Below are 26720 nucleotides of genomic sequence, written 5' to 3' on the forward strand. Positions count from 1 at the left end.
TGACTTTTAGGATTACCACTTCATATAGGTGGCACTAGAGTTCTAGTCCTCTTCCTCATTCAAGAGACAATTTGCATAGTTCCCAGAGGAGCATTGCGTCTTAAGTCTCCTCACCTCAGCATGTCAGACTTGATGTGTTGATCTCCACAAGGAGGAACGTTATCCCTTGGATCCCAATCAGACGCTTCTCACCCAGCCAAACTAGATCTCATACTTTGCACTGACGAGGGGCAGCACCCCAAAGCGCAAATAGAGATTTTGGTTTTGCTTTTATTCAAAGTCACATGACAAAGTTTGTTAGAAAGTCAACATTGACTTCTAGGATTGCTATTTCCTAGCGTTCTTGTCCTCTTCCTCTCTGAAGAGGCAATTTACTTTGACTTACCAGTTTAACTACAGATATACTTTCTTTGTCCAGTAGTCTAAACGTTTCACTGTGTTATTTAAATAACACATATCTTAAAGCAATGTGTAGTTTTAAGTAACTTGTATCATTTGTTTCACCAGTTTTGCCCTCTGCAGGCTCTATCTCATATTTTCATTTGGCTCTTAGATAGTAAGTGTTGTTTCTATGGTGTCTCCCATACATTGCAGTTAAAAATACAACACATTTCTGCTTTCCTGTCTCTATATAGTACATCTTCAGAAGCAACAGTAGCAATATGTAGAATATTAAATAGAAACACTGTAGAAAACAGCAAGATGAGCGACAGACATATCATTTTTGTAACCTGTGCAGGTGCACAGGAGCCCAAGATGTAAGGATGTCCACTTCCATCACCAAAATCGGTGGAATTGTGTATTATTATTAGTTTTGGACTGCAAAGAGCCAATATATATTTCTTACACAGATACCCTCTGATTTGTGGGGTTCTCTCTCTCTCACTTTGCTTCTTTCTCCTCCTCCCCCTTAGACTTCAGTAGCTAAGATCTGATTCCTCTGTAGCTGACAGTCCATCTTGTCTCGAGCGAATAACGAGTTTAGAGTTAGGAGGGAGGAAAATATGTGGATGATTATTGAAGGAAGAATCATATTTCCTTGGGAAAATTAACAGTATTATGCAAAGTTTGTTGCTATGAAACTTCATAGTGTTTTCCAAGCCATAGATCAGTGTTTCTCAGCTCCAGTCCTCAATCAAAACCGACCAACAGATCATGTATGGATGGAATTATCAAGACCAACCAACAGATCATGTATGGATGGAATTATCAAGACCAACCAACAGATCATGTATGGATGGAATTATCACCTGTGCATTTCTAAAAAAATACTAAAAACATGTTCTGCTGGTGAGAACAGTGCAATAGATGGCTTAGTATTAGGATATGCCATAAGAGAGGTGTGGACAGGACAGGACTCGTGGGAGTCCACATCTTTAAGACACGCAGTAATCAACATAATGAAGGCTTCTGATTCAAATCACTTGTGAAGATGGATCTCTTGCTTAGAATACAGATTTCCATGTCCAAACACCTGGGTTTGCTTCCACCATAACTGGCCCTGCTGCTTCACGTTTTACACATGAGGTGCCATATGGTGGAGTAAGAAGTGCAATATCTGTGTGGATGCACATGATAATGAGGGATTTCTCTCCCGCACAAGTAACGTAACTCTAGTACATTACAGAAATCTAGTGAAACTGAAGAACACAGCATGATTCACTCCAAAGTTTGCAGTCTTTTAAAAAAAAACAAACAGAAACATTGTGAAATGTGAAAGAACTCTGTGGTATAATACAAACTGTGACTACAAAATGCAGATAATGTGCTGTGTGTTTCAAGGAACGTAACAGAATAAATCAGGCTCACTGTATTCATAAAGGAAGCACCACCTCTGTCTCTCCTCACTTGTCCCCGCTCCTATCACTAGTGACTGATGGTATCTGTGCGTCTGCATGTATATATGGCAGACATCAACCCAGAGACTGGAGGAACAAAGGGTCTGAATCAGAGGCATAGCTAGGGTTTTGGTTCAGTGGTGGCAAAGCTTCTGAGTGGGCCCCTAACCAGGTAACCTTAATTACAATTGGGTGGCACACTCTAATAGTGGAGGAGAATCTCAGCAGATGACCGCACTGTTACTGAAGATAATCTCTATATAAAGACCAACATGGATATTACCGCCATATGGTCAGTGGTAGATACCAGCCCTACAGAACATGTAAGAGATCACAGCACAGTTACAGATAATGTCTTACCGCTGACGTTCTTTCTGATGGAATAGTTCATTTTTCCCATCTTTTCTATCTGGTCCAGACCAACATGAGAACTTCCATCTCGGCTGCAGAGAATACAAAAAATACATGTTTCACTTCTCATATTCCAGCCCCATCACCATCTATTCCCAACCTACACAAACTCCTCATCCTGCTGATACCCCAATACTGAGCCGCTGCTACACCTGCTGTGTGGTTCTCTGTGCCCTCTAAATTCCAAAGCACCCCTCTATAATTTAGTAATGCTGGGTGCAAGTGCCCTAGAAAACACTGCCCATATTTTGCCCCCTAGAAAATAATAATGCCCTCTGTGTGCCCCTTTGATATTCACTGTAACCTGAGTTCCCCTATAGCAATAAGTGCCCACTTTACATTTAATAATGTCCCAAGTCTGCCCCCCCTGTACAGCTCCTCTATACACAGTATAATGCATGATGGCCCTTTCACTGTTATCCCCACACTGTATGATGGCTCCATATATAACCTCCATATAGTGTAATGTGCCAGATAGTCCTCAATATAACACAAGGCAGCACCCCCATAGGCAGACCCTGTAGTATAAGACAGCACCCCTATAGGCAGACCTTGTAGTATAAGGCAGCACCCCTATAGGCAGATCCTGTAGTATAAAGCAGCACCCCATACGCAGACCCTGTAGTATAAAACAGTGCCCCTATAAGCAGACCCTGCCGTGCCGCATAAGACAGTACCCCTATAGGCAGACCCTGTAGTATAAGGCAGCACCCCATAGGCAGACCCTGTAGTATAAGACAGTACCCCCATAGGCAGACCCTGTAGTATAACATAGTACCCCTATACAAAATAGATCAATGGCCGCACTCATCTGTGCTAAAAATAAGGAAATGTGAAATATGTGGAATGTGAATAGCATAATGGCTTATGAACTTTATGAAAAAACACATGAGATTTTTAGCACAAGATTTGCAAACGTTGTGAGCCCATTCACCAAAACGTCAAGGTAATCTCAGATCGAATGGGTAACTACACTGACTGCCTGGTGTGAACACTTACCTATGGTATCTGAGCTGACTGCCTAATGTGAACACTTACCTATGGCTAATAACAGGATAAAGCCTACTTATATAGGAGGCTCAGAACCAACTGTGTTGAGATGTAATTAAAATCACAGCCTGGAGAAGGGCAGGACGTTCAAGTCAGAAAATAGTATATAATAAAATAGATCAACTGACCGAACAATATATATATAATTTATACTAGTGCATAGCCAAAAAAAGTCAAATACAAAATAGATCAATGGCCGCACTCATCTGTGCTAAAAATAAGGAAATGTGAAATATGTGGAATGTGAATAGCATAATGGCTTATGAACTTTATGAAAAAACACATGAGATTTTTAGCACAAGATTTGCAAACGTTGTGAGCCCATTCACCAAAACGTCAAGGTAATCTCAGATCGAATGGGTAACTACACTGACTGCCTGGTGTGAACACTTACCTATGGTATCTGAGCTGACTGCCTAATGTGAACACTTACCTATAGTACCCCTATAGGCAGACCTTGTAGTATAAGGCAGCACCCCTATAGGCAGACCCTGTAGTATAAGGCATCATTCCCATAGGCAGACTCTTTAGTATAAAGCAGCACCCCTATAGGCAGACCCTGTAGTATAAGACAGTACCCCTATAGGCAGACCCTGTAGTATAATGCAGCACCCCATAGACAGACCATGTAGTATAAGGCAGCACCCCTATAGGCAGACCCTGTAGTATAAGCCAGTACCCCCATATGCAGACTCTGTAGTATAAGGCAGCACCCCCATAGGCAGACTCTGTAGTATAAGACAGTACCCCCATAAGCAGATCTTGTAGTATAAAGCTGCACCCCATAGGCAGACCCTGTAGTATAAGACAGTGCCCCTATAGGCAGACCCTGCAGTATAAAACAGTACCACTATAGGCAGACCCTTCAGTATGAGACAGAATCTTCATAGGCAGACCCTGTAGTATAAGACTACCCCTATAGGCAGACCCTGTAGCATAAGGCAGCACCCCCATAGGCAGACCCTGTAGTATAAAACAGTACCCCTATAGGCAGACCCTTCAGTATGAGACAGAACCTTCATAGGTAGACCCTGTAGTATAAGGCAGCACCCCATAGGCAGACCCTGTTGTATAAGGCAGCACCCCCATAGGCAGACCCTGTAGTATAAGACAGTACCCCCATAGGCAGACCCTGTAGTATAAGATAATACCCCTATAGGCAGACCCTATATACCAAGAGTGTGCAAAGCACTCATCAAAGCAAAAGGTGGCTACTTTGAAGAACCTAGAATATAAGACATATTTTCAGTTGTTTCACACTTTTTTGTTAAGTATATAATTCCACATGTGTTAATTCATAGTTTTGATGCCTTCAGTGTGAATTTACAATTTTCATAGTCATGAAAATACAGAAAAAGCTTTAAATGAGAAGGTGTGTCCAAACTTTTGGTCTGTGCTGTATATATATATATATATATATATATATATATATATATATATATATACACTCACCGGCCACTTTATTAGGTACACCATGCTAGTAACGGGTTGGACCCCCTTTTGCCCTCAGAACTGCCTCAATTCTTCGTGGCATAGATTCAACAAGGTGCTGGAAGCATTCCTCAGAGATTTTGGTCCATATTGACATGATGGCATCACACAGTTGCCGCAGATTTGTCGGCTGCACATCCCAAAGATGCTCCATACAAGGCAGGATGGATCCATGCTTTCATGTTGTTTACGCCAAATTCTGACCCTACCATCCGAATGTCGCAGCAGAAATCGAGACTCATCAGACCAAGCAACGTTTTTCCAATCTTCTACTGTCCAATTTCGATGAGCTTGTACAAATTGTAGCCTCAGTTCCCTGTTCTTAGCTGAAAGGAGTGGTACCCGGTGTGGTCTTCTGCTGCTGTAGCCCATCTGCCTCAAAGTTCGACGCACTGTGCGTTCAGAGATGCTCTTAGGCCTACCTTGGTTGTAACGGGTGGCGATTTGAGTCACTGTTGCCTTTCTATCAGCTCGAACCAGTCTGCCCATTCTCCTCTGACCTCTGGCATCAACAAGGCATTTCCGCCCACAGAACTGCCGCTCACTGTATTTTTTTTCTTTTTCGGGCCATTCTCTGTAAACCCTAGAGATGGTTGTGTGTGAAAATCCCAGTAGATCAGCAGTTTCTGAAATACTCAGACCAGCCCTTCTGGCACCACCAACCATACCACGTTCAAAGGCACTCAAATCACCTTTCTTCCCCATACTGATGCTCGGTTTGAACTGCAGGAGATTGTCTTGACCATGTCTACATGCCTAAATGCACTGAGTTGCCGCCATGTGATTGGCTGATTAGAAATTAAGTGTTAACAAGAAGTTGGACAGGTGTACCTAATAAAGTGGCCAGTGAGTGTATATATATCTACTATATAATTGTCTAAGGGGTACTTCCGTCTTTCTGTCGGCAACTTCCGTCACGGAAATCCCTCGGCGCTGATGGGTCTCGCCAGCAGCCTGTCCTGGCTGCCGCGACCAATCAGCGACGGGCACAGTCCGGCCAAGAATTAGTCCATCCCTACTCCCCTCCAGTCAGCGCTCACACAGGGTTAATGCCACCATTAACGGACCGCATTATGCCGTGGGTAACGCACTCCGTTAACGTTGCTATTAACCCTGTGTGTCCCCAACTTTTTACTGTTGATGCTGCCTATGCAGCATCAATAGTAAAATGATGTCATGTTAAAAATAATAAAAAAAAACAACCTGCTATTCTCACCTTCCGTAGTCCGCCCATGCGCGCACGGTTGCCGCCAGCTTCCGTTCCCAGAGATGCATTGCGAAATTACCCAGAAGACTTAGTAGTCTCGCTTTGCTGGATCCCAGCTGGTGAGTATATAACTAATTTTTATTTCAATTTTTTTTTTAACAGGGATATGGTGCCCACACTGCTAAATACTACGTGGGCTGTGCTATATACCGCGTGGTTGCTATATAGTACCTGGCCAGTGTTAGATACTATGTGGGCTGTGTTATATACTGCGTGGGCTGTGCTACATATTACGTGGCCAATGTTATATACTGCGTTGGCTGTGTTATATATTACGTGGCCAGTGTTTAATACTATGTGGGCAGTGTTATATACTGTTTGAGCTGTGTTATATACTGCGTGGCCACTGTTATATACTGCGTGGCCTGTATTAATGCATTGGGTATTCTACAATATGTATGTATGTATATAGCAGCCACATAGTATATAGCACATGCCACGTAGTATTTGTCTGCTATATACTACATGGCTCCTATATACTACGTGGCCTGTGCTATATATTATGTGGCTGCTATATACATACATACATACATATTCCAGAATACCTGATGTGTTAGAATCGGGCCACCATCTAGTATATATATATATATATATATATATATATATATATATATATATATATATATATATATATATACACTCACCGGCCACTTTATTAGGTACACCATGCTAGTAACGGGTTGGACCCCTTTTGCCTTCAGAACTGCCTCAATTCTTCGTGGCATAGATTCAACAAGGTGCTGGAAGCATTCCTCAGAGATTTTGGTCCATATTGACATGATGGCATCACACAGTTGCCGCAGATTTGTCGGCTGCACATCCCAAAGATGCTCCATACAAGGCAGGATGGATCCATGCTTTCATGTTGTTTACGCCAAATTCTGACCCTACCATCCGAATGTCGCAGCAGAAATCGAGACTCATCAGACCAAGCAACGTTTTTCCAATCTTCTGCTGTCCAATTTTGATGAGCTTGTACAAATTGTAGCCTCAGTTTCCTGTTCTTAGCTGAAAGGAGTGGTACCCGGTGTGGTCTTCTGCTGCTGTAGCCCATCTGCCTCAAAGTTCGACGCACTGTGCGTTCAGAGATGCTCTTAGGCCTACCTTGGTTGTAATGGGTGGCGATTTGAGTCACTGTTGCCTTTCTATCAGCTCGAACCAGTCTGCCCATTCTCCTCTGACCTCTGGCATCAACAAGGCATTTCCGCCCACAGAACTGCCGCTCACTGGATTTTTTTTCTTTTTCGGACCATTCTCTGTAAACCCTAGAGATGGTTGTGCGTGAAAATCCCAGTAGATCAGCAGTTTCTGAAATACTCAGACCAGCCCTTCTGGCACCAACAACCATGCCACGTTCAAAGGCACTCAAATCACCTTTCTTCCCCATACTGATGCTCGGTTTGAACTGCAGGAGATTGTCTTGACCATGTCTACATGCCTAAATGCACTGAGTTGCCGCCATGTGATTGGCTGATTAGAAATTAAGTGTTAACAAGAAGTTGGACAGGTGTACCTAATAAAGTGGCCAGTGAGTGTATATATATATATATATATATACTATACAAAATATCAAAGTATACATATGGAGGAGACATGGAAACACGAAAAGAGAGGATTAGAGTCCAGTAGGACATGGGAAGGCATTTAGGAAAGCCACCATACTTATAACAGGGACAAAGTTTAGCAGAGACAATCAAGTCAGTACTGTCCCCTAGTGGAAATCTAGTAAACCATTCTTAATAAATACATGATTGTGCATTTCACATCAGGGGCTGCAATGAGAGTCTCTGTGGTCCAGACACATTATGGGTAAACATCAAATAGCCTACACCAGATCATATATTTATTAAGAATAGTTTACTAGCTTTCCTCTTGGGGGCAAGTACTGACTTGATTGTCTGTTTAACTTAGTCCCTGTTACAAGCATGGCGGCTTTCCTAAATGCTGTCCCATGTCCTATAGGACTCTAATCCTCTCTTTTGCTGGTTCCCATGTCTCCTCTGTATGTATACTTTGATATTCTGTATAGTCTATCTATATCATAGAATCATAGAATGTTAGAGTTGGAAGGGACCTCCTGGGTCATCTGGTCCAACCCCATGCTCAAAGCAGGATTCACTAAACCGTCCCAGACAGATGTCTGTCTAGCCTGTGTTTGAAGACTTCCATGGAAGGAGAACTCACTACCTCTCGTGGCAGCCTGTTCCACTCATTGATCACCCTAACTGTCAAAAAGTTTTTTCTAATATCTAATCTGTGTCTCCTCTCATTCAGTTTCATCCCATTGCTTCTTGTCTTTCCTTGTGCAAGTGAGAATAAAGCCGATCCCTCTACACAGTGACAGCCCTTGAGATATTTGAAGACATATATTAAGTCTCCTCTCAGTCTTCTTTTTTGCAAGTCATATATTCCCAAATCCTGTAACCATTCCTCATAGGACATGGTTTGCAGACCGGTCACCATTCTGGTCGCTCTTCTCTGAACTTGCTCCAGTTTGTTGATGTCTTTTTTTAAATGTGGTGCCCAAAACTGGACACAGTATTCCAGATGAGGTCTGACCAAAGAGGAGTAGAGGGCAATAATGACTTCACGTGATCTAGACTGTATGCTTTTGTTAATACATCCCAGAATTGCATTTGCCTTTTTTGCTGCTTCATCACACTGTTGACTCATGTTCAGTTTATGATCTATTAGTATACCCAAGTCTTTTTCACATGTGCTGTTGCTTAGCCCTATTCCTCCCATTCTGTATATGCTTTTTTCATTTTTATTGCCCAGATGCAGTACTTTGCATTTTTCCTTGTTATATATTTATGTATGTATTTTATATGATTAGTATATTTAGCATTTTCTACTTGGTGGTTTTTGGTTACTCCAATTTTCTTGGTGTTTCACTGTATGTTGGAGTACTCCACTGCTCCGATTTTCTTTTCCATATATAGGTAGAACACTGTATAAGGTTTCTGGACATGTTCTTAGCCTGGTTGCGAAATTTGTGCTTTATGGATACAGTTTTAGTCTAATACCTCTCAATAGATATAATTCTATATATTATATTCCTTAGGACCTCTGTTTAAATAAGACTTTAAACTTATAACTACACAATTAATTGGTGCATCTGGTGGTAGACCTAAAGAATGGAAATGCTTTGACCAAAATAACAAGCTTTCCTCCAGGATGATTAACATAAGAACTCTCCAGACCCACAGTGTAACAATCACTCAGATGAAATCAGCGCACCATTAATATTATGTCACTACTGGAAATTGGAAATGATATTAATGCAGCCAGTGGAGAATCTCTGTGTTCCTATCTAATTCCTTATTTTCTTTCCCTATATGAAAATGATATATTTTCTTTTGCCAGCTGCTCTGGGGCTGCTCTGGATAGGAGTCATAGCGCATTTAATTAAGAAGACAATTTTATGTACTCAAAGTATGACAATTATGTAAGTGTGATTTTATGTAAAACATCTGCAAGAAAAACATTTTCCATTTAGTTAATACTAAAGTTTTGCTGGAAAATTTTACTAGTTGGATACAAATCACTGTAGATTTATGCCTATGAAATAAATTGACTGTTATTACTACTTACTGCTATGCATGTGCTCTGCTTAAACACAAAAAGCAGCACTTATCGTGTATCCTGCATTATCCTAAATTCACTAGCTGGAATTTGATATATACTGTACTTGGTAAATCACACTATTATGAGTCTCACTTAAGTTTGCAATTTTTTTTGTAAATAAATATGCTGTGTGGCTTTGTATGGTATTTGTTGTTATTTTGGTACTTTTAGCTGTAATTACTTAAAAAAATACTTTTCTTTTACATCATTTTACATTTTATGTGCAATTAGTCAGTGCCAAACTGAGATGAAAGAGCAATGCTTGCAACACAGACCCCAGCAGAGCAGAAAAAGAGTGGCATGCAATGGACAGTTCAGTGAATTTTCCTTTTCTTGATCATGTCCCTCAACACTCCCATAAACAGAAAGAAATGGAATCTAAAAACACTTAAACAGAACCTGTCATCACGATTTTACATTCCAAACTAATAACGTTTATGTAAATATGCTTAATTACTGAATGAATCATCCCCTTTCTTGTAGAAATCCATTTAACTGTTTCAGAAATATTAATCGTTGAAATTCCCTAGATGAAGCAATTGGTGAAACGCTCATTGTGTGAGGTTTTATACTTGGACATTTAGATGTAACCGCCTTATTTGAACCTTTTGCAATAAATAAGGAATACCCTCAGTGTCATTCATATGCCCAATATGAGAGTGATTGATTGATTGATCTCTTGACTCAGACTTTCCAAAAAGTATCCTGTGTACTATGAAAATCTGTAAAGAAAATTGGCGTGCACTCGGTAAATGTTTCGAGGTGCTGGTTGAACAGGGTGTGCAATCTTTGAACCACGTAGAGAGTAATTCAGACACAACTGACTCAGGCACGGGAGCACCTCGTTCCTCCTTTGTATACAGCAACTTTTTGACAAAGACCCAGGAGGGGTTGAAATGTTATCTATATCTATGACTGTACATGTCTACCTTTCACCTTCACTTGTATGAAAAAATCCTGCCTTTTTTGGAACAAGAGTGTTACATGAGTTACTCTCTACATGCTATGAAAGTCAGACCCTTACTTTATCTTTTGTCCCCAGCCAGATATCGTGCAGTGTGCCCCCCCCAGCCATGATCTCTTTTCTGATCCTCTAAGTTACCTATGCACAGTATCAGGGGCGGACACAGACAGCTTGGGGCCCCTGTGCAGAAAATGTGTCTGGGCCCCCCTCCTTTTAAGGCAAGAAATATATATATATATATATATATATATACATACACACACACACACACACACACACACACACACACACACACACACACACACACACACACACACACTATGGGACTGTGCTATACATAAGTGAGTACACTTTGTACTGAGGGACTGGGTTAGGCATAATAATCGACAATAACGTCTTCCTCCACCTTCCCCTGTTCCTAAATCCATTATAAATCCCCCTTCCTCCCATTCCCCCACATCCCTCATTGTCCTACTCCCCCTCGCATACCATTATTACCCTCTCCCCCACCCCCATTATTGCTTTCTCCTCACCACCCCATTATTGCCCATTCCACCACCTCCATCATTGCCTCCTCCCCATCACCCCATCATTGTCCTTTCCACTGCCACCATCATTGCCTTCTCCCCCACCACGCCATCGTTACCCATTCCACCACCTCCATCATTTCCTCCTCCCCCACCACCCCCATTATTGCCTATTCACAACCTCCATCATTTCCTCCTCCCTCACCAACCCTATCATTGCCCTCTCTGTCAACCCAATCATTGCCTTCTGCCCCATCATTGCCCTCAACCCAATCACTGCTTTCTGCCCCATCACCCCCATCATTGCCCTCTCCTCCACCTACACAGAGACACACACAGCACCATTCACCTCTCTGCACACACACAAACACACATCACCATTCACCTCTCTGCATACACACACACCACCATTCACCTCTCTGCACACACACACACACAGCACCAGTCACCTCTCTGCACACACACACCACCATTCACCTCTCTGCATATACACACACACAGCACCAGTCACCTCTCTGCATACACACACACAGCACCATTCACCTCTCTGCATACATACACACCACCATTCACCTCTCTGCACACACACACACACAGTACCAGTCACCTCTCTGCACACACACCACCATTCACCTCTCTGCACACACACACAGCACCAGTCACTTCTCTGCATACACACACACCACCATTCACCTCTCTTCCCATACACACACACACAGCACCAGTCACCTCTCTGCATACACACACACACCACCATTCACCTCTCTACACACACACACATAGCACCAGTCACCTCTCTGCACACACAGCACCATTCACCTCTCTGCACACACACAGCACCATTCACCTCTCTGCACACGCACACACACACACAGCACCAGTCACCTCTCTGCACACACACACCACCATTCACCTCTCTGCACACACACACACACAGCAACAGTCACCTCTCTGCATACACACACACAGCACCATTCATCTCTCTGCAGACACACACACAGCACCAGTCACCTCTCTGCAAACACACACCACCATTCACCTCTATGCACACATACACACACACACAGCACCAGTCACCTCTCTGCATACACACACACCACCATTCACCTCTCTGCACACACACACACACACACACAGCACCAGTCACCTCTCTGCATACACACACACCACCATTCACCTCTCTGCACACACACACACACCACCATTCACCTCTCTGCACACACACACACAGCACCATTCACCTCTCTGCACACACACACAGCACCAGTCACCTCTCTGCACACACACACCACCATTCACCTCTCTGCACACACACACACACACACACACACACACACACACAGCACCAGTCACCTCTCTGCATACACACACACACAGCACCATTCACCTCTCTGCAGACACACACACAGCACCAGTCACCTCTCTGCACATACACACCACCATTCTCCTCTCTGCACACACACACACAGCACCAGTCACCTCTCTGCACATACACACCACCAGTCACCTCTCTGCACATACACACCACCAGTCACCTCTCTGCACATACACACCACCATTCACCTCTCTGCACACATACACACACACACAGCACCAGTCACCTCTCTGCACATACACACCACCAGTCACCTCTCTGCACATACACACCACCATTCACCTCTCTGCACACATACACACACACACACAGCACCAGTCACCTCTCTGCACATACACACCACCAGTCACCTCTCTGCACATACACACCACCATTCACCTCTCTGCACACATACACACACACACACACACACACAGCACCAGTAACCTCTCTGCATACTATAGGGGAAAGAAATGCAGACACAAAGCGCAAAATAGGGTCTTATCCTCTAGATAACCAGGAGAGCTTTCTTAGAATTGCTCACCTGATTTGCTTGAATGAAGAGCATGTAGCGATTTCGGCTGCTGCAGATCCACAAGCCGATCAACGGCCGTATAACAATATAAACTGTGCAGGAGGTGTGGGATAAATCCGCGCTGCCTTAATGATGAAGTTCCAAGGATCATAAATTTAAACAGTGGTTTATTCAACGCGTTTCAAGGTCAGTGCGACCTCTTCTTCAGGAAATTCCACATACGACATTGTTGTATGTGGAATTTCCTGAAGAAGAGGTCACACTGACCTTGAAACACTTTGAATAAACCTCTCTGCATACACACACCTCAGCACACGGTATCCCAAATCGCACCATCGCCGGCAGCTTCCTGTCTCCCACAGCCGCGGTGCTGAATGATGATGTCATTCAGCCGCTGCTGTGCGAGTCATAACAACTCCAGATCCAACCTGGCGGGCATGCTTTGACTTCTGCTCCCTCGGGTATATGGCACCAGCTTGTGCTCTGTCCCCCAGTTATACAGCAGACGTCTCGTTCTCGTTGCTTCATATCCATACACCCCCCCACCTCGGGGATGGACGCTGTTCCTCACCTGCACCGGACTGCGTGGCTGGCTCCTGGGGGCCCCAGTTGTGCTTGTGGTTGCCATGGTGTCGGGAGCAGCCACACAAACGGGCCTCTGAATTTCCTGGGATCTTGTGGCCCAGCCCCCCACAATGTGCAGAGGATTGTGGGAGGATCGTTCAGTCAGCACTCACACTGCAGCAAGAAAGGCAGGAAGTGAGAGTGAAATAGGTCAATTCCCTGCAGCTCTGCTCCCATTCTCTGTTGCAGGCAGCGGAGTGCAGGGATTGCTCCCTAGCCGCCGCACATGAGAGCAATCTGGCCAGGGGCCCCTCGGGGCCGGATAAACTGGCCAGATTGCCCTCATTATTAGCTGCCCTGCAGGGGCCCCCTAGAGCCTCTGGGCCCCGATACAGCCGCACCGGTTGAACCGGCGGTATGTCCGCCCATGCACAGTATACTACATGCTTACTTGATACACTTATATCACAGTCTATCTTTCTTTATGGATTTCCTCTATATAAAGTGGTAGCACCATTTATATGTACCGTAATTGCTGAAACCACCAAAATATCTAACGATTCAAAGCATTTTCCAAGGATGGTTTGATAGCCAAGTCAATTGCATCCTTTTCCTAAAAGACTGCTTATTGCCATTTTGCTCATTCCTTTCTCTTTGCTGTGCATATTAATGCAGACAGCGATATACGTCTGTTCTACTCTTTCAGCAGTCTTCTTTTGCATGGTTAGTAATCACATCTTGAGTTGTGAATCAGTCATTAACAATGATCCAGAGAAGGTGTCATCCTGCTGAGGTCTTCGTGCATTGTTAGGTCTTTGATGCATTGCTAGCTGTCATTGGAGATGCGCTGCTAAATCATTTTCCCTATATTCTCTCTTCTGCAGGGTCAAAGCTGCTCTTGGCGCCAAAGTGATTGCTATGAGAGTGGATGACTCTGAACAATGGAAAGTTCAAAGACTGATGGAGAACGGAGAAAAACACACAACTGTCACTCTAAACTGCTTACGGCAAAGTCCCTATACCCAGAGCAGGTATGTTAAATCAAGGGAAAGTCTATTCATTAGCTGATACGGCTTAGATAGTTATTTATCATACGTACAGACAGCTTTGGATCAGGAAACTGTCTTCTTGCAAATCAACACAATGTGAAAACTATTTTTTTCTCGTATTTCCTCAATGCTGTAGTATCATGACTGATGTCTGTTTAATCTTATAAAAATGCTTAGAACATCGATATTATCTTCTTCACTTTTAAAAGCAGTGCTGTGTTTTTTTGTGTTGTTTGTGTATCCAGAATATGGCATTGTGTTCTGATCTTTTGCCTTATGCTTTTTTTGAAATATCATATCTCAAGATATTTTTTTAGTCCACGTTCATATATCACAGGAACATATAAAGGAAAAGATTTAAAATAAAACTAGCGCTCATAGTTTTTATATACAGTGAGTGAGAAGGAAATGGTTGCTTACATTATCCCTGGCACCCTTTGGTACCTATAAATAAGTGTTTCTATGTCAGCCAAGAATGACCTAAATGGAAATACCCCTTTTAAGGCTCTGTGCACATTACCTTTGAGCCTTCCATTAGAGTTAAATAAAGGAAGAATTCTCAGATGAATTTTTCCAATGTATGTGTCACGGGTGTGTCATATGCTACAGACAGTCGCTCTGCATCTGGCTGCAGAAGGTCTCTGCGTTTAACATTGCAGTCGCCTTCTTAATCCTTTTGACTTTTTGATCCAGTGGCAACCTCCCTCCGGCTCTAATTAACATGCCTGGACTTGGGTGTTTATAGACTCTCAGTCTGCTTCAGGGAGTCACCGGTGATATTCACATTTTCCCCTTGTGAGAGCCTGGAGCTATAGCAGTCGGCTTACTTAATCTAGTGCTGTTGGAGGACATTTGGTGTTATCTCTCTGGATTCTGCTCAAGCTAAGTTGCTTCCCCCTTGTTTGAGAAAAAAAGGCAAATTGTACATTTTTTCACACAAAAAATTGTTGGCACCTTTCCATAATTGTGGTTAAACAACTTTGTTTCAAGCGTGTGATGTTCGTTCAAACTCACCTGTGGTAACTAACAGGTGTGGGCAATAGGAAAATCACACCTGAAACCAGATAAACAGGAGAGAAGTTGGCTCAATATTTGCATTGTGTGCCTGTGTGTGCCACACTAAGCATGGAGAACAGAATTAGAAGAGAACTGTCTGAGGACTTGAAAAATATCAATAATCTCAAGGGTTCAAGTCCATCTACGTGCACAACATAATTAAGAAGTTTACAACCCATGGCACTGTAGCTACTCTCTCTGAATGTGGATGGCAGAGAAAAATTGATAAAAGGTTGCAACATAGGATAGTCCATATGGTGAATAAACAGACCCAATAAAGTTCCAAAGAAATTGAAGCTGTCCTGCAGGCTCAGGGTATATCAGTGTCACCGTGAACTAACCTTTGACTTTTGAATGAAATTCAGTGCTATGTCAGGAGACTTAGGAGTAGAGATGAGCAAATTTAATTGAGTCAGGGCTTATTCGGGAAGCTATAGCGCTTACCAAATAAGCTGCACAGGAAACCCAGCTTCCTGGATCGCTCCGGCTACTCTGCTGTTCGGCTCCGCAGCTGCAAGTGTCGCGGCTGTGTGACAGTCACGAGACATATATGGAGAGCCCAATAAACAGGTTCTCCATACAATCAAATTTGCTTATCTCTACTCAGGAGGATCCCACTGCTCACACAGAGACATAAAAAAGATAGACCACAGTTTGCCCAAAATGTACATGAGTAAGCCAAAATCATGCTGGGAAAGCATCTTGTGGATAGATAAGACCAAGATAGAGCTTTATGATAAAGCACATCATTTTACTGTTAACCCAAAACAGAATGAGGCCTACAAAGATAAGAACACAGAACCCATAGTCAAATATGATGGCGGTTCAAAGATGTTTTGCGGTTGCTTTGCGGTCTCTGGCACAGGGTGTCTTGATTGTGTGCAAGGCATAATGAAATCTGAAGATTACCAAAGAATTTTGGGTCACAACATAGTGCCCAGTGTCAGAAAGCTGGGTTTGCTTCCTAGGTCATGGGTCTTCCAGCAGGACATGACCCCAAACATACTTCAAGAAGCACACAGAAATGGATGGAAACAAAGCGGTGGAGAGTTCTGAAGTCACCAGCAATGAGTCCAGATTCCCATTGAACACCTTTGGAGAGATCTTAAAATTGCTGTTGGGAGAAGGCACCCTTCAAATATGAGAAACCTGGAGAAAATTGTAAAAGATGATTTGTCCAAAATTCCAATTTGAAGGCGTAAACTTTTTTTTTATGGTTATAGGAAACGATTGGTTGCAGTTATTTATTCCAAAGAGTGTGCAACCAAGTATTAAGTGCCAACAATTTTGTCTGTCCCATTTTAGTGGTTTTGTGTGAAATTATGTCCAATTTGCCATTTTTTATCTGTTTTTTTTGTGGTGTTCCAATACACACAAAGTATACCAGAGTAAAAAGAAATTGAAATATAACAGCATGAGGCTTTGTGTGCACAATGTCTTTCTCAGGCGAACTTCACCCGGAATCAGCCTGAAAAAGTGCTGCAGAAGCACCCCATAAAATAAGCAGCAATATCAAACAAATTGCTATCTACGTGTTTCATTTTGTGTCACTTCTTTTAACTGCTTCAGGGTTCATGAACCCTGCAGCCTTAAAAGAAGCGACATGTCCATTCTCCTAGAGGCTACCTATGGGTAGTAAGTAAGAGCCACTGCAAATTGGACTGCCAACTCGAAGAAAATGACTGCCTGCGTTTTCCTGAAGCAACTTTGCCTGGGAAAGCTCCGTGGCTGGGTTGGGTGTGCACTCAGCCTGAAAAGAGGTCAAAATAACATTACTTTGGCCTCTATAAGGTGAAAAGGGTAAATGGATACACTTTTCCAACGCAAATGCTGAGAGAAAAGTAAAAACAAAGGAGAATATTTATCAACACTGTCTAATTCTTAGATTGTGCAAATTTAACAAGACCATTATAAAATGCACATTTATAGAAGAGGTCACGCTGCTTGATAATTAGGGTGCATCTTTGGACTGTTTAGACTACATTTACACTATCAGTTGACTTGCATTTTACCAGAAATTTGCTACAAAATTTTGAAGCATTATTTGGACCACAGCTTCACGTTTAGGCCACAACCCTTTCCTCTAGATCAGTATTTCCCAAACTCCAGTCCTCACGGACCCCACATGTCATGTTTTCAGGATTTCCATAGTGTTGCACAGGTGAGACAATTCCTGATGCCTTGATGATACTTCCACTACTTGCACAATACTAAGGAAATCCTGAAAACCTGACCCGTGGGGTCCGTGAGGACTTGAGTTTGGGAAACTGCTCTAGATCATATCTCCTTCTTCCAATGAGGCCAAGACTAGGACACAAAAGAAACACAGTGTGGTTCACCAGTTTCCAGTTAATTCTAATGCATTTTGCTTAATAAATCTCCCACATAGTCTGAACACAGCCTAAATTGAAAAATTCATGTTTGCCTTCAACATAGAAAATAATTTCAAACCTTTTTAGATTAAATAAGGAAAAAAATGCTATTCATTGGTATTCAAGGATATCACTTCAGTTCTTTCCTAATTTATACTATCTCTAAAAATCTGAAAATAATGGCTTTCATAATCATGACATGGTTTCTGCTGAGACCTACATGTCTGAGGTATGTGTGAATTCTCTGCTGGTCACCAGTGCAGTGACTACAGTCACATCATAGTTATACAAATGTGACATTCGGTTTGAGTCTAGTAGATATAATTAGGGGTCGATTCAACATTGTAGTTGCGCCTTTTTTTATTTGTCGCAAATATATTCTAGTCTCTCACCAGAATTTTTATGTATGCTAGATATTTTTGTGCAATTTTGCACCGTGTGACTTTTCATGCTAAAATGTTGCAAAAAAGGCAAAAAAAAATGTGACTTTCATAAAAATTCATGAACTGCTTGCACCATTTTGATGAACTAAAAAAATGACAACGAATACCACAAGCCAAAAAAAAGAAAAATTAATCAAAACACCTATAAAAACATATAAATGTCTGGACCAAACAATGTAAATGGTCAGGTAAGCAAAGGAAATATTCAAAATCATTTGAAAGCAGAAATAGTTATGCTAAATGACACAGTAGTATAATCTAATAGTGGTCTTTACCTAGGACGCTGGTGTATGTCAGGTCCCCTGAAGAAGCAAGATAAAACGTGCGTCGGGGTGGAGGGAGATGGGACCCAAAATATACCTTTGACCTAGGTAAAGACCCACTATTAGATTGTACTACTGTGCCCATGAGCATAACTATTTCTGCTTACACATTTTCATATTAACATTGGTATCATCTCGCTAGATCTTTTAATATTGATTATTACTTTACTGAGATTAATGTTAATACTTTACTGGGATTATATCACTGCAACCTAATTCACACATCTATTCTGTATAGGTCCATTTCATGTGTGTCTCAATTTGTGAGGCGTCTTTTTTCTTAACTTTTGTATATTATATTCTGTATATTTTGAGTAAATAATAAACATAGCTGTTTTTTCAAATGATTTTGAATATTCACTTTGCTTGCCAGGCTATACAGATTTTTTGGTCCAGACATTAGATGTTTTCATGAGTTTCTAAGTGAAATCTGATATGGCAGTTGACCATTATTTAGATGGACATGTTACATTAATTTAAAACTATGCAAACACATTGAGCCTGATTCATCAGAATTTTGGTACATAAGCTTTGAAAAGTTGTATCATTTGGGACAACTAAACCTAAGTTGCTAAAAATGTGCAACTTTTGCCGTTATCACGCCATTTTTGCCCAGCTCTGATAAAGTAGATGAGCGTCAGTATTCCTCATGAAACAAATCTTACTCCAGTCTTGAGGCGCAAGTCACTTGCCAGGCATGATAGATTTATTAAGAAGTGTTCTCAGTGAATCAGGAGCACACATCCTAATTAAGACTGGCATGAAAGTACTAGTCTTTATGAATCGGGACCTTTGTTCCATAAAGAGTACAAGGCTGGAGTAGTTAGAAACATATCCATTGTTTGAATATAGAAAATAACAATCAATTACAATTTCAAAATATCAATACAAAAAACAACTAGAAATGAGTGTCCAAGTATAAAACCTCTATATTGCACCTACCACAACACATGTATGTTTCACCAACCCCAGATGAAGCCATTGGCGAAACGCACATCAGATCAGATTTTATACTTGGACACTTGGATGTATCTGTCCTCTCTGCATTATTTTCAATAACTAAGGGATGCATTAAATGTTTTGCCTTCAACTCAGAGAAGAATTTCAAAACTCCTGAGATTAAAGGAAAACAAAATGCTATTTATTGATATTCAAGGACATTACTTCAGTTCTTTTTCTAACTCATACCATTTCTAAAAATCTGAAAATAATGTCTTTCATAATAATGAAATAATGATTTCTGTTGAGAACGAAGTGTCTGAGGTATGTGTGAATTCTCTGCTGGTTACCAGTACAGTGAGTACAGTGACATTATCATGGTTATACAAATGTTACAATCTGTTTGAGTCTTTTGGATACAAGTACTTAGATTTTGTTCTGTCCAGGGATTATGTAAAACACCTATGCAAACACATTGTTCCTTTTTCTGACAGTTTACCTTTTCTAGACATTAGAATCCCAGTTAGAGAGGAATACTTACCATAAATGTGATATTTTTGTTTCCTTTTGGTTCTATCACCTCCCGAAAACATTAAAAGATGTATTAGTTTGGCAATTTAACATTGTATATCATAACACAGTGTGCATTTATTGAACTGCAAGCGCAACTGAGTGCAATAACCAATGCATGAATACATTTGTTATCTAATGGTTCCTATAAAGTATTCTACTGCTGTTTATTATGTATCAGTCTTTTTGACTATTACTTCTTTCTCTAGATTATGGTGCTTTAGACTACTTTTTTATTTTTTTCCCAATCTTTCGTTAATGAGCAGGATTTACTGAGCTGCTTGTCTGTAGAATTTCGATGTTGAACCTTATATAGCACCCTTTATGCCATTAAGTGATTGCTTTGAAATCACATAAGCACTCGGATGTAGGACTTGGCAGTGCTGCCGTAATGGCTAACCTCACCATTAAAATTACGGCTTCTGTCAGAGAAAGAATACAGTCTGCATCTGCCCTGGGAATTTCATATTTAATGTCTAATATATGTTACAAAAAGGTAATCATAAAGTTCATTTTATTGAACATTAGTAGCTTATGTCGTAATGGGGCTCATTTGTGGTTCATAAGATCCCTCAGGCAGGGATGAGGACGGGATATCTGCCTGCCCTGAATGTTTTGATGGAGTCTGTGAGTAACAGGACAATAACCCTTTACTTTTTAAACCACTGAAAGATATATTAAATGTTTTATGTCCATTTTTGAATAAGGAGGCAGTTCTCGTCATCAGAAGCAGCTCTCTTTATGGCCCAGTAATCAGCCCCATCACTTGATCACACAGAAAAATTGAACTATGTATTGATATCTTCTTCAATGATCATAGCCTCTGGAAACCTTCATTTTGCTATATATTTTGCCTGTCCATGCCTATACTATTGAAATCAATTTTGTGTCTTGGGAGTGGAAGTGAATTAAGAGACTCTGTAGCTCCAACATAAAATCCCAAGGGGCCTCCTCACGTTGATGATACCGGCCTTCATATGTGACGGAGGGGTCAGGTATGTCTACTTCCGCATCTCAAACCATATACCCTTGCTCAATGGAAAATTGAAAAAGCATTTTCTGTACAGACATAATAATAATAATCTTTATTTTTATATAGCGCTAACATATTCCGCAGCGCTTTACAGTTTGCACACATTATCATCACTGTCCCCGATGGGGCTCACAATCTAAATTCCCTATCAGTATGTCTTTGGAATGTGGGATGAAACTGGAGAACCTGGAGGAAACCCACACAAACACGGGGAGAACATACAAACTCCTTGCAGATGTTGTCCAAGGTGGGATTAGAACCCAGGACCCCAGCGCTGCAATGCTATCCACTGAGCCACCATGCTGCCCACATAACCTTTTCCTCAGGGTACGTTCTTCTTTGTTATCTCTCATGGGTGTATAGCATGAACCTTTACAAATGGCTACTTACTAAAAGTTGAATCGGCCAATTGATCTGATCATTTTCGGTAGTGTCAGATGCTTTGCAGCCTACAGATCATACAAAAAGCAATGGCAGAGCTACCAATACAGCAGTCATAGCCGCTATTATGGGGCCCATGGGCTAAAAGGAGCATCAGGATGTTGATTTATAGTACCAGTGCTTGTAAGAGAGAGGACTGTGCAGCATAGCACCCATGTGTTGTGTGGAGGCCATCTCGAGGGGATGCAATGCACACAATAGTCACACCAATACTAAAGCAGTGTATGAGACAGTAGCATCGGGTCACAGAAGCAGAACACTTACATGAAAGCTCAGCCGCAACAAGAGTGCATTGATCACCTAGCTAGATAATAGGATTAAAGGGATCTGTCAGTAGGATCAATCATCCTAACCTGTCTATATGGGCATGTAGGTCATAAGAAGATGAATAAAAGGATATCTTGATATCTGCAATCCAATGTTTTATACCAAAGAAATCCATATTTTCCTTATATGTAAAAGAGCTGTTAAGATCTATGGGCTGGACACTGATCTGCATGAAAGTCTGGCTCCAGGGATTATTTTAAATAAAAGGGGGAGTTACCAGTGTGATGTGTAATGGCCACTCTCTCCTCTCCTGATCTTACTGCAGAGCTGTGTGTGATTATACCTGACACGTCTGCAGGTTAATACAGCAGAGCTGTGAGAGCTGCAGCTGATAACATGTTTGTTATGAGTTCAGTTCTACTGTTCTGTGTCAGTTATATGTTTCATGAAGATCAATGTCCGGCCCATAGCCTGGAACACCTCATTTACATATAAGAAGAACTTGCATTTTTCTAATAAAACTTCATATTGCAGCTATCAACATATTTTATTCAGCTTCCTATAACCTGCATGCTCATTATAGACACCTTAGGCGGGTTGATCCTTCTGACAGATTCCCTTTAAAGATGATTTTCAGCACAACAAAGGGACACATTACAAATCTTAAAGGAAATGTATGATTTTTATAGGGGCTTAGTTTACTTCATGGCTATGTTTTTGGTTTAAAATGTGTTTTTGAGCTAACAGACTCCCTTCTAAGGAGCATAAGTGGCTCGAGTCGTGGTGATGCGCCCTCTGCTGGATGAACTCATATGAACTCGAGCCTGGGAACTTTTCAGAATATTTTCCCAGGCTCGAGTTCATATGAGTTCATCCAGCAGAGGGCGCATCACCGCGACTCGAGGTAACTACAGTACATTCCCCTGCATTCCATTCATTCACCAAGTTTTACAGTCAGGAGCACAGCTGCATTAGCAGAGCTCCTGGGTGTAAAATGATTTAACCCCTTCAGATGGATTTACAGTGTGGGACAAGACTGTAACGACGGAAGGTATGGAATATTGTTGTTTGTTTTTTTAACTTTATTTCAGGTGACAAGGGTCTTCAGGTAGATTAAAATTGTCTTTATTTTATTAAAATACTTTTTAATAATGTGTGTGTGTTTTATTAACCATTTACTACTACTGGATTAATAATGGATAGGTGTCATAATTGACGCCTCTCCATTATTAACCTGGCTTAATGTCACCTTACAATAGCTAGGTGGTGCAGTCAGCACCCGTCCATTCTTCATTACCCCATATCCCACTGCTACACGGGAGTGGGAAGAGAGAGGCTAAGTGCCAGAATAGGCGCATCTTACAGATGTGCCTTTTCTGGGGTGGCTGGGGGCAGATGTTTTTAGCTGGGGGGGTCCTATAACCATGGTCCCTCTCTAGGCTATTAATATCTGCCCTCAGTCACTGGCTTTCCCACTCTGGCGGAGAAAATTGCGCGGGAGCCCACGCAAATTTTTCCCGGGATTTAACCCTTTAATTTAATAGCTAGAGCCACAAAATTTTACACAGAGACACTTCTTACATTAGTAAAGAGGAATATGTAATAAAAGAAGGGATATGAGATGGTTTACTGTATGTAAACCATGTCTCATATCCTGTCGGGTTTGTGAAGGAGATAGGAAAAGCCGGCAATTGAATTATGCTGCTATCTAGCGCTGAATTAAATATAAATATATATATATATATATATATATATATATGTCTCACTGACATCTATATATATAATTGTCTAAGGGTTTTTCTGTCTGTCTGTCTGTCCTGGAAATCCCGCGTCTCTGATTGGTCAAGGCCGCCAGGCCTCAACCAATCAGCGACGGGCACAGCATGGCGACGATGATGTCATAAAGGTTGCCTCGACCAATCAGCGACGGGCACAGTCTGCCACGAATTCGCCTCGACCAATCAGCGACGGGCACAGTATCGACGTAGATGTCATAATGGTTGCCATGGCGACGATGATGTCATAAAGGTTGCCCCGACCAATCAGCGATGGGCACAGTCTGCCGCGAATTCTGGAATCATCATTGTCCATATACTACAGGGACATGCATATTCTAGAATACCCGATGCGTTAGAATCGGGCCACAATCTACTATATATATACAGACTGTATATATGTTTTTAAGAATATTTGAGCCGATGGATCCATGATATGTCCATTTTGCAAGCCTGCGAGAAAAAATCGCCGTACGGAAGCCATACGGATGACACACGGATAAATTTGTGCGTAAAAATCGCATCCTCGCATTGAATACGGAACAGTGTTTTGGGACAATTACTGCGTATTACGGCCGTAAAAAAGGGACCGTATTTACTTACGCCTAGTGTGACGCCGGCCTAAAGATTATGAATGTGGAAACATAATTCTCTAATTAATAAGGGGATCCATTTATATGTCTAATGGAGGATAGGAAGCAGTGAACTGATTTTTATGGGTGACACCTTTATTTTATTTTGTTTTACTTTGCATTAATGAGCTTCACAAAGCTTTTTGCAAGTAGAAAGTTGTGAAATATATGCACAAATGTATCACCCTTCCCTGAACACTGACCTAAAAATCATGCAATCTAATTCTATTCTGTAGTCTCATTTACACAGTAAATGCCAGCGAGGATAAAGTTTGATTCTATGCATTTTTTTAAAGAGGTGCAGTCAGCACCCGTCCAGTCTGTTCAGTCTGTTCACCAAGTACTTATGATGTTAACAATAGAAATGTTTTTTTTTTTCATTTTGGCAAGTAATGCGCTGCAGAATATTGTGAAATCGCAACTCACAGCAATCTGTTTTGTATAGATTTCATATACAAAGGGTTTCTAACTCATATTTGTAATGATGTAGGGAATCTTTTACTCTCTGTCAGCGTTCTGTGACATCCTTTTTACTGTTGGTTTTACAGTTGGTTGCAATGCTACCCCCAGGAAACAAAATAAAAACTAATAGTTTTATGGTGAACAGATGTTAGCACGGTAGCACATATGCAAAGATTCTTAAACATACATTATTGACGAGAAGAATAAGCCAAGGCACACATTATTTTCAGAACATTTTATTTTTAGACAGCATGTGCTAAAGTTATTTCCCTGTAGGAATCAAAGACGTACAGTGATGGTAATTCATTGTACTAAGCTCACCAATCCACATGTCTGAATTAATTATTAGAAATCTTAGTAAGCAAGAATCAGAACCAGCGCCCATACAATGTGGCATACAGCGCTCCAAAGAAAATGTAATAGAGTGTTCAAATAATTGTGCCATACAACAGTCCAAATAACAGTTTAAAAAGGTTATCCAGGATAATATAGTTTGTTTTACTATATTCCTAAGCATTAACCGGTAGGTAGATGCTAACTGTTAACTGTCTGTTGTGCTTGTCGCCGATCTATGCCAGCACAAAACAGTCACAGACCACTCGTGCTGGCAACTCTGCTGACATCAAATTGACAAAGTAGCAGTTTATCTTATGCTTTGCTCTGTTGACAGGGTGTGACTACTGACGTCATGCTGATTGACAGTCAGCTCCCTGCTGGGGAGCCAGTTGTCAATCAGTATAATGTTGGCAGACACGTCCCGTCAACAGAGCAACCTGGAAGAAGAGGAGCTGCTCTGTTGATATGAAGCAGCAGAATCGCTGGCAGGAGTGGTTGGTGAGCGCACTGAGCCATCTGCCTGTTAGTTTTTAGACCTGTAGTAAAAAATATAATCATCATGGACATCCCCTTCAATAGAATGCCCCAATTGGTGCCTAACAGGAATCAAATAAAACTATATGTGATTAAAACAATAGTTTCCATAGAGTTCTAAAATAAAATCACCAATAGTACTCAAGTAATAACTTATAACAACGTCCTATTAAAAGAGTTGTACAGTTTTCATATGACATACTATGTTGCCTATATAAAAGAGTGGCATACACATAGAGCACAAACAGAAATTATGATTTTTATTCTCTTAAGGGACTGCCAGCCTCCTCCTTTTTCTGATTGCTGTCCTTAGATGTGGCAGTAAGTCAAAGTCTTTAAAATTAAAGGGAACCTGTCACCCCCAAAATCGAAGGTGAGCTAAGCCTCTTTTTCTCATCTTTCAGGATACATCGGGGGCATATCTACAGCATTACAGAATGCTGTAGATAAGCCCCTGATGCTGGTGGGCTTAGCTCACCTTCGATTTTGGAGGTGACAGGTTCCCTTTAACTATCAATTGCAAAATGGTTTTATATGTTATAGGGGCTGCTATGTGGTGCTGAACACACACTGGTGTTTGCAGGGCCTACATGATCTACACACAGAGTGGTGTACGGGCTTGTAGTAAGTCTACAGGTATATACACTCTCACTTTCACAGCTATACACGGCCCCTCTCTGACTTACTATTTGGCATATACACCACTTGTGCACGCGGCTCATGCAACAGCTGCACACTCCAGAGCAGTGTTTTGACTGATCGGTGGGGTTCCCAGGACTGGACCACCATTGCTTCTGCAGTAGAAATCTGTTTTAGAGAAAGCCATAGTTGAAACTACGGTATATACTGATGAGTTATTA

General features: G+C 41.5%; 1 protein-coding gene across 1 annotated transcript in view; it reads left to right on the forward strand.

Annotated features, from left to right (window-relative positions):
* Positions 1-26720, forward strand: part of TMEM132B (transmembrane protein 132B) — a 1073183-nt gene that overhangs the window by 457133 nt on the left and 589330 nt on the right. The window contains exon 3 of the mRNA XM_077293266.1: positions 14513-14659. Coding sequence (XP_077149381.1) covers positions 14513-14659 — 147 coding nt within the window. The remainder of the gene's footprint in view (positions 1-14512; positions 14660-26720) is intronic.

Source organism: Ranitomeya variabilis, chromosome 1 (genome assembly GCF_051348905.1).
Source record: "Ranitomeya variabilis isolate aRanVar5 chromosome 1, aRanVar5.hap1, whole genome shotgun sequence".
In the NCBI taxonomy this organism is placed as follows: domain Eukaryota; kingdom Metazoa; phylum Chordata; class Amphibia; order Anura; family Dendrobatidae; genus Ranitomeya; species Ranitomeya variabilis.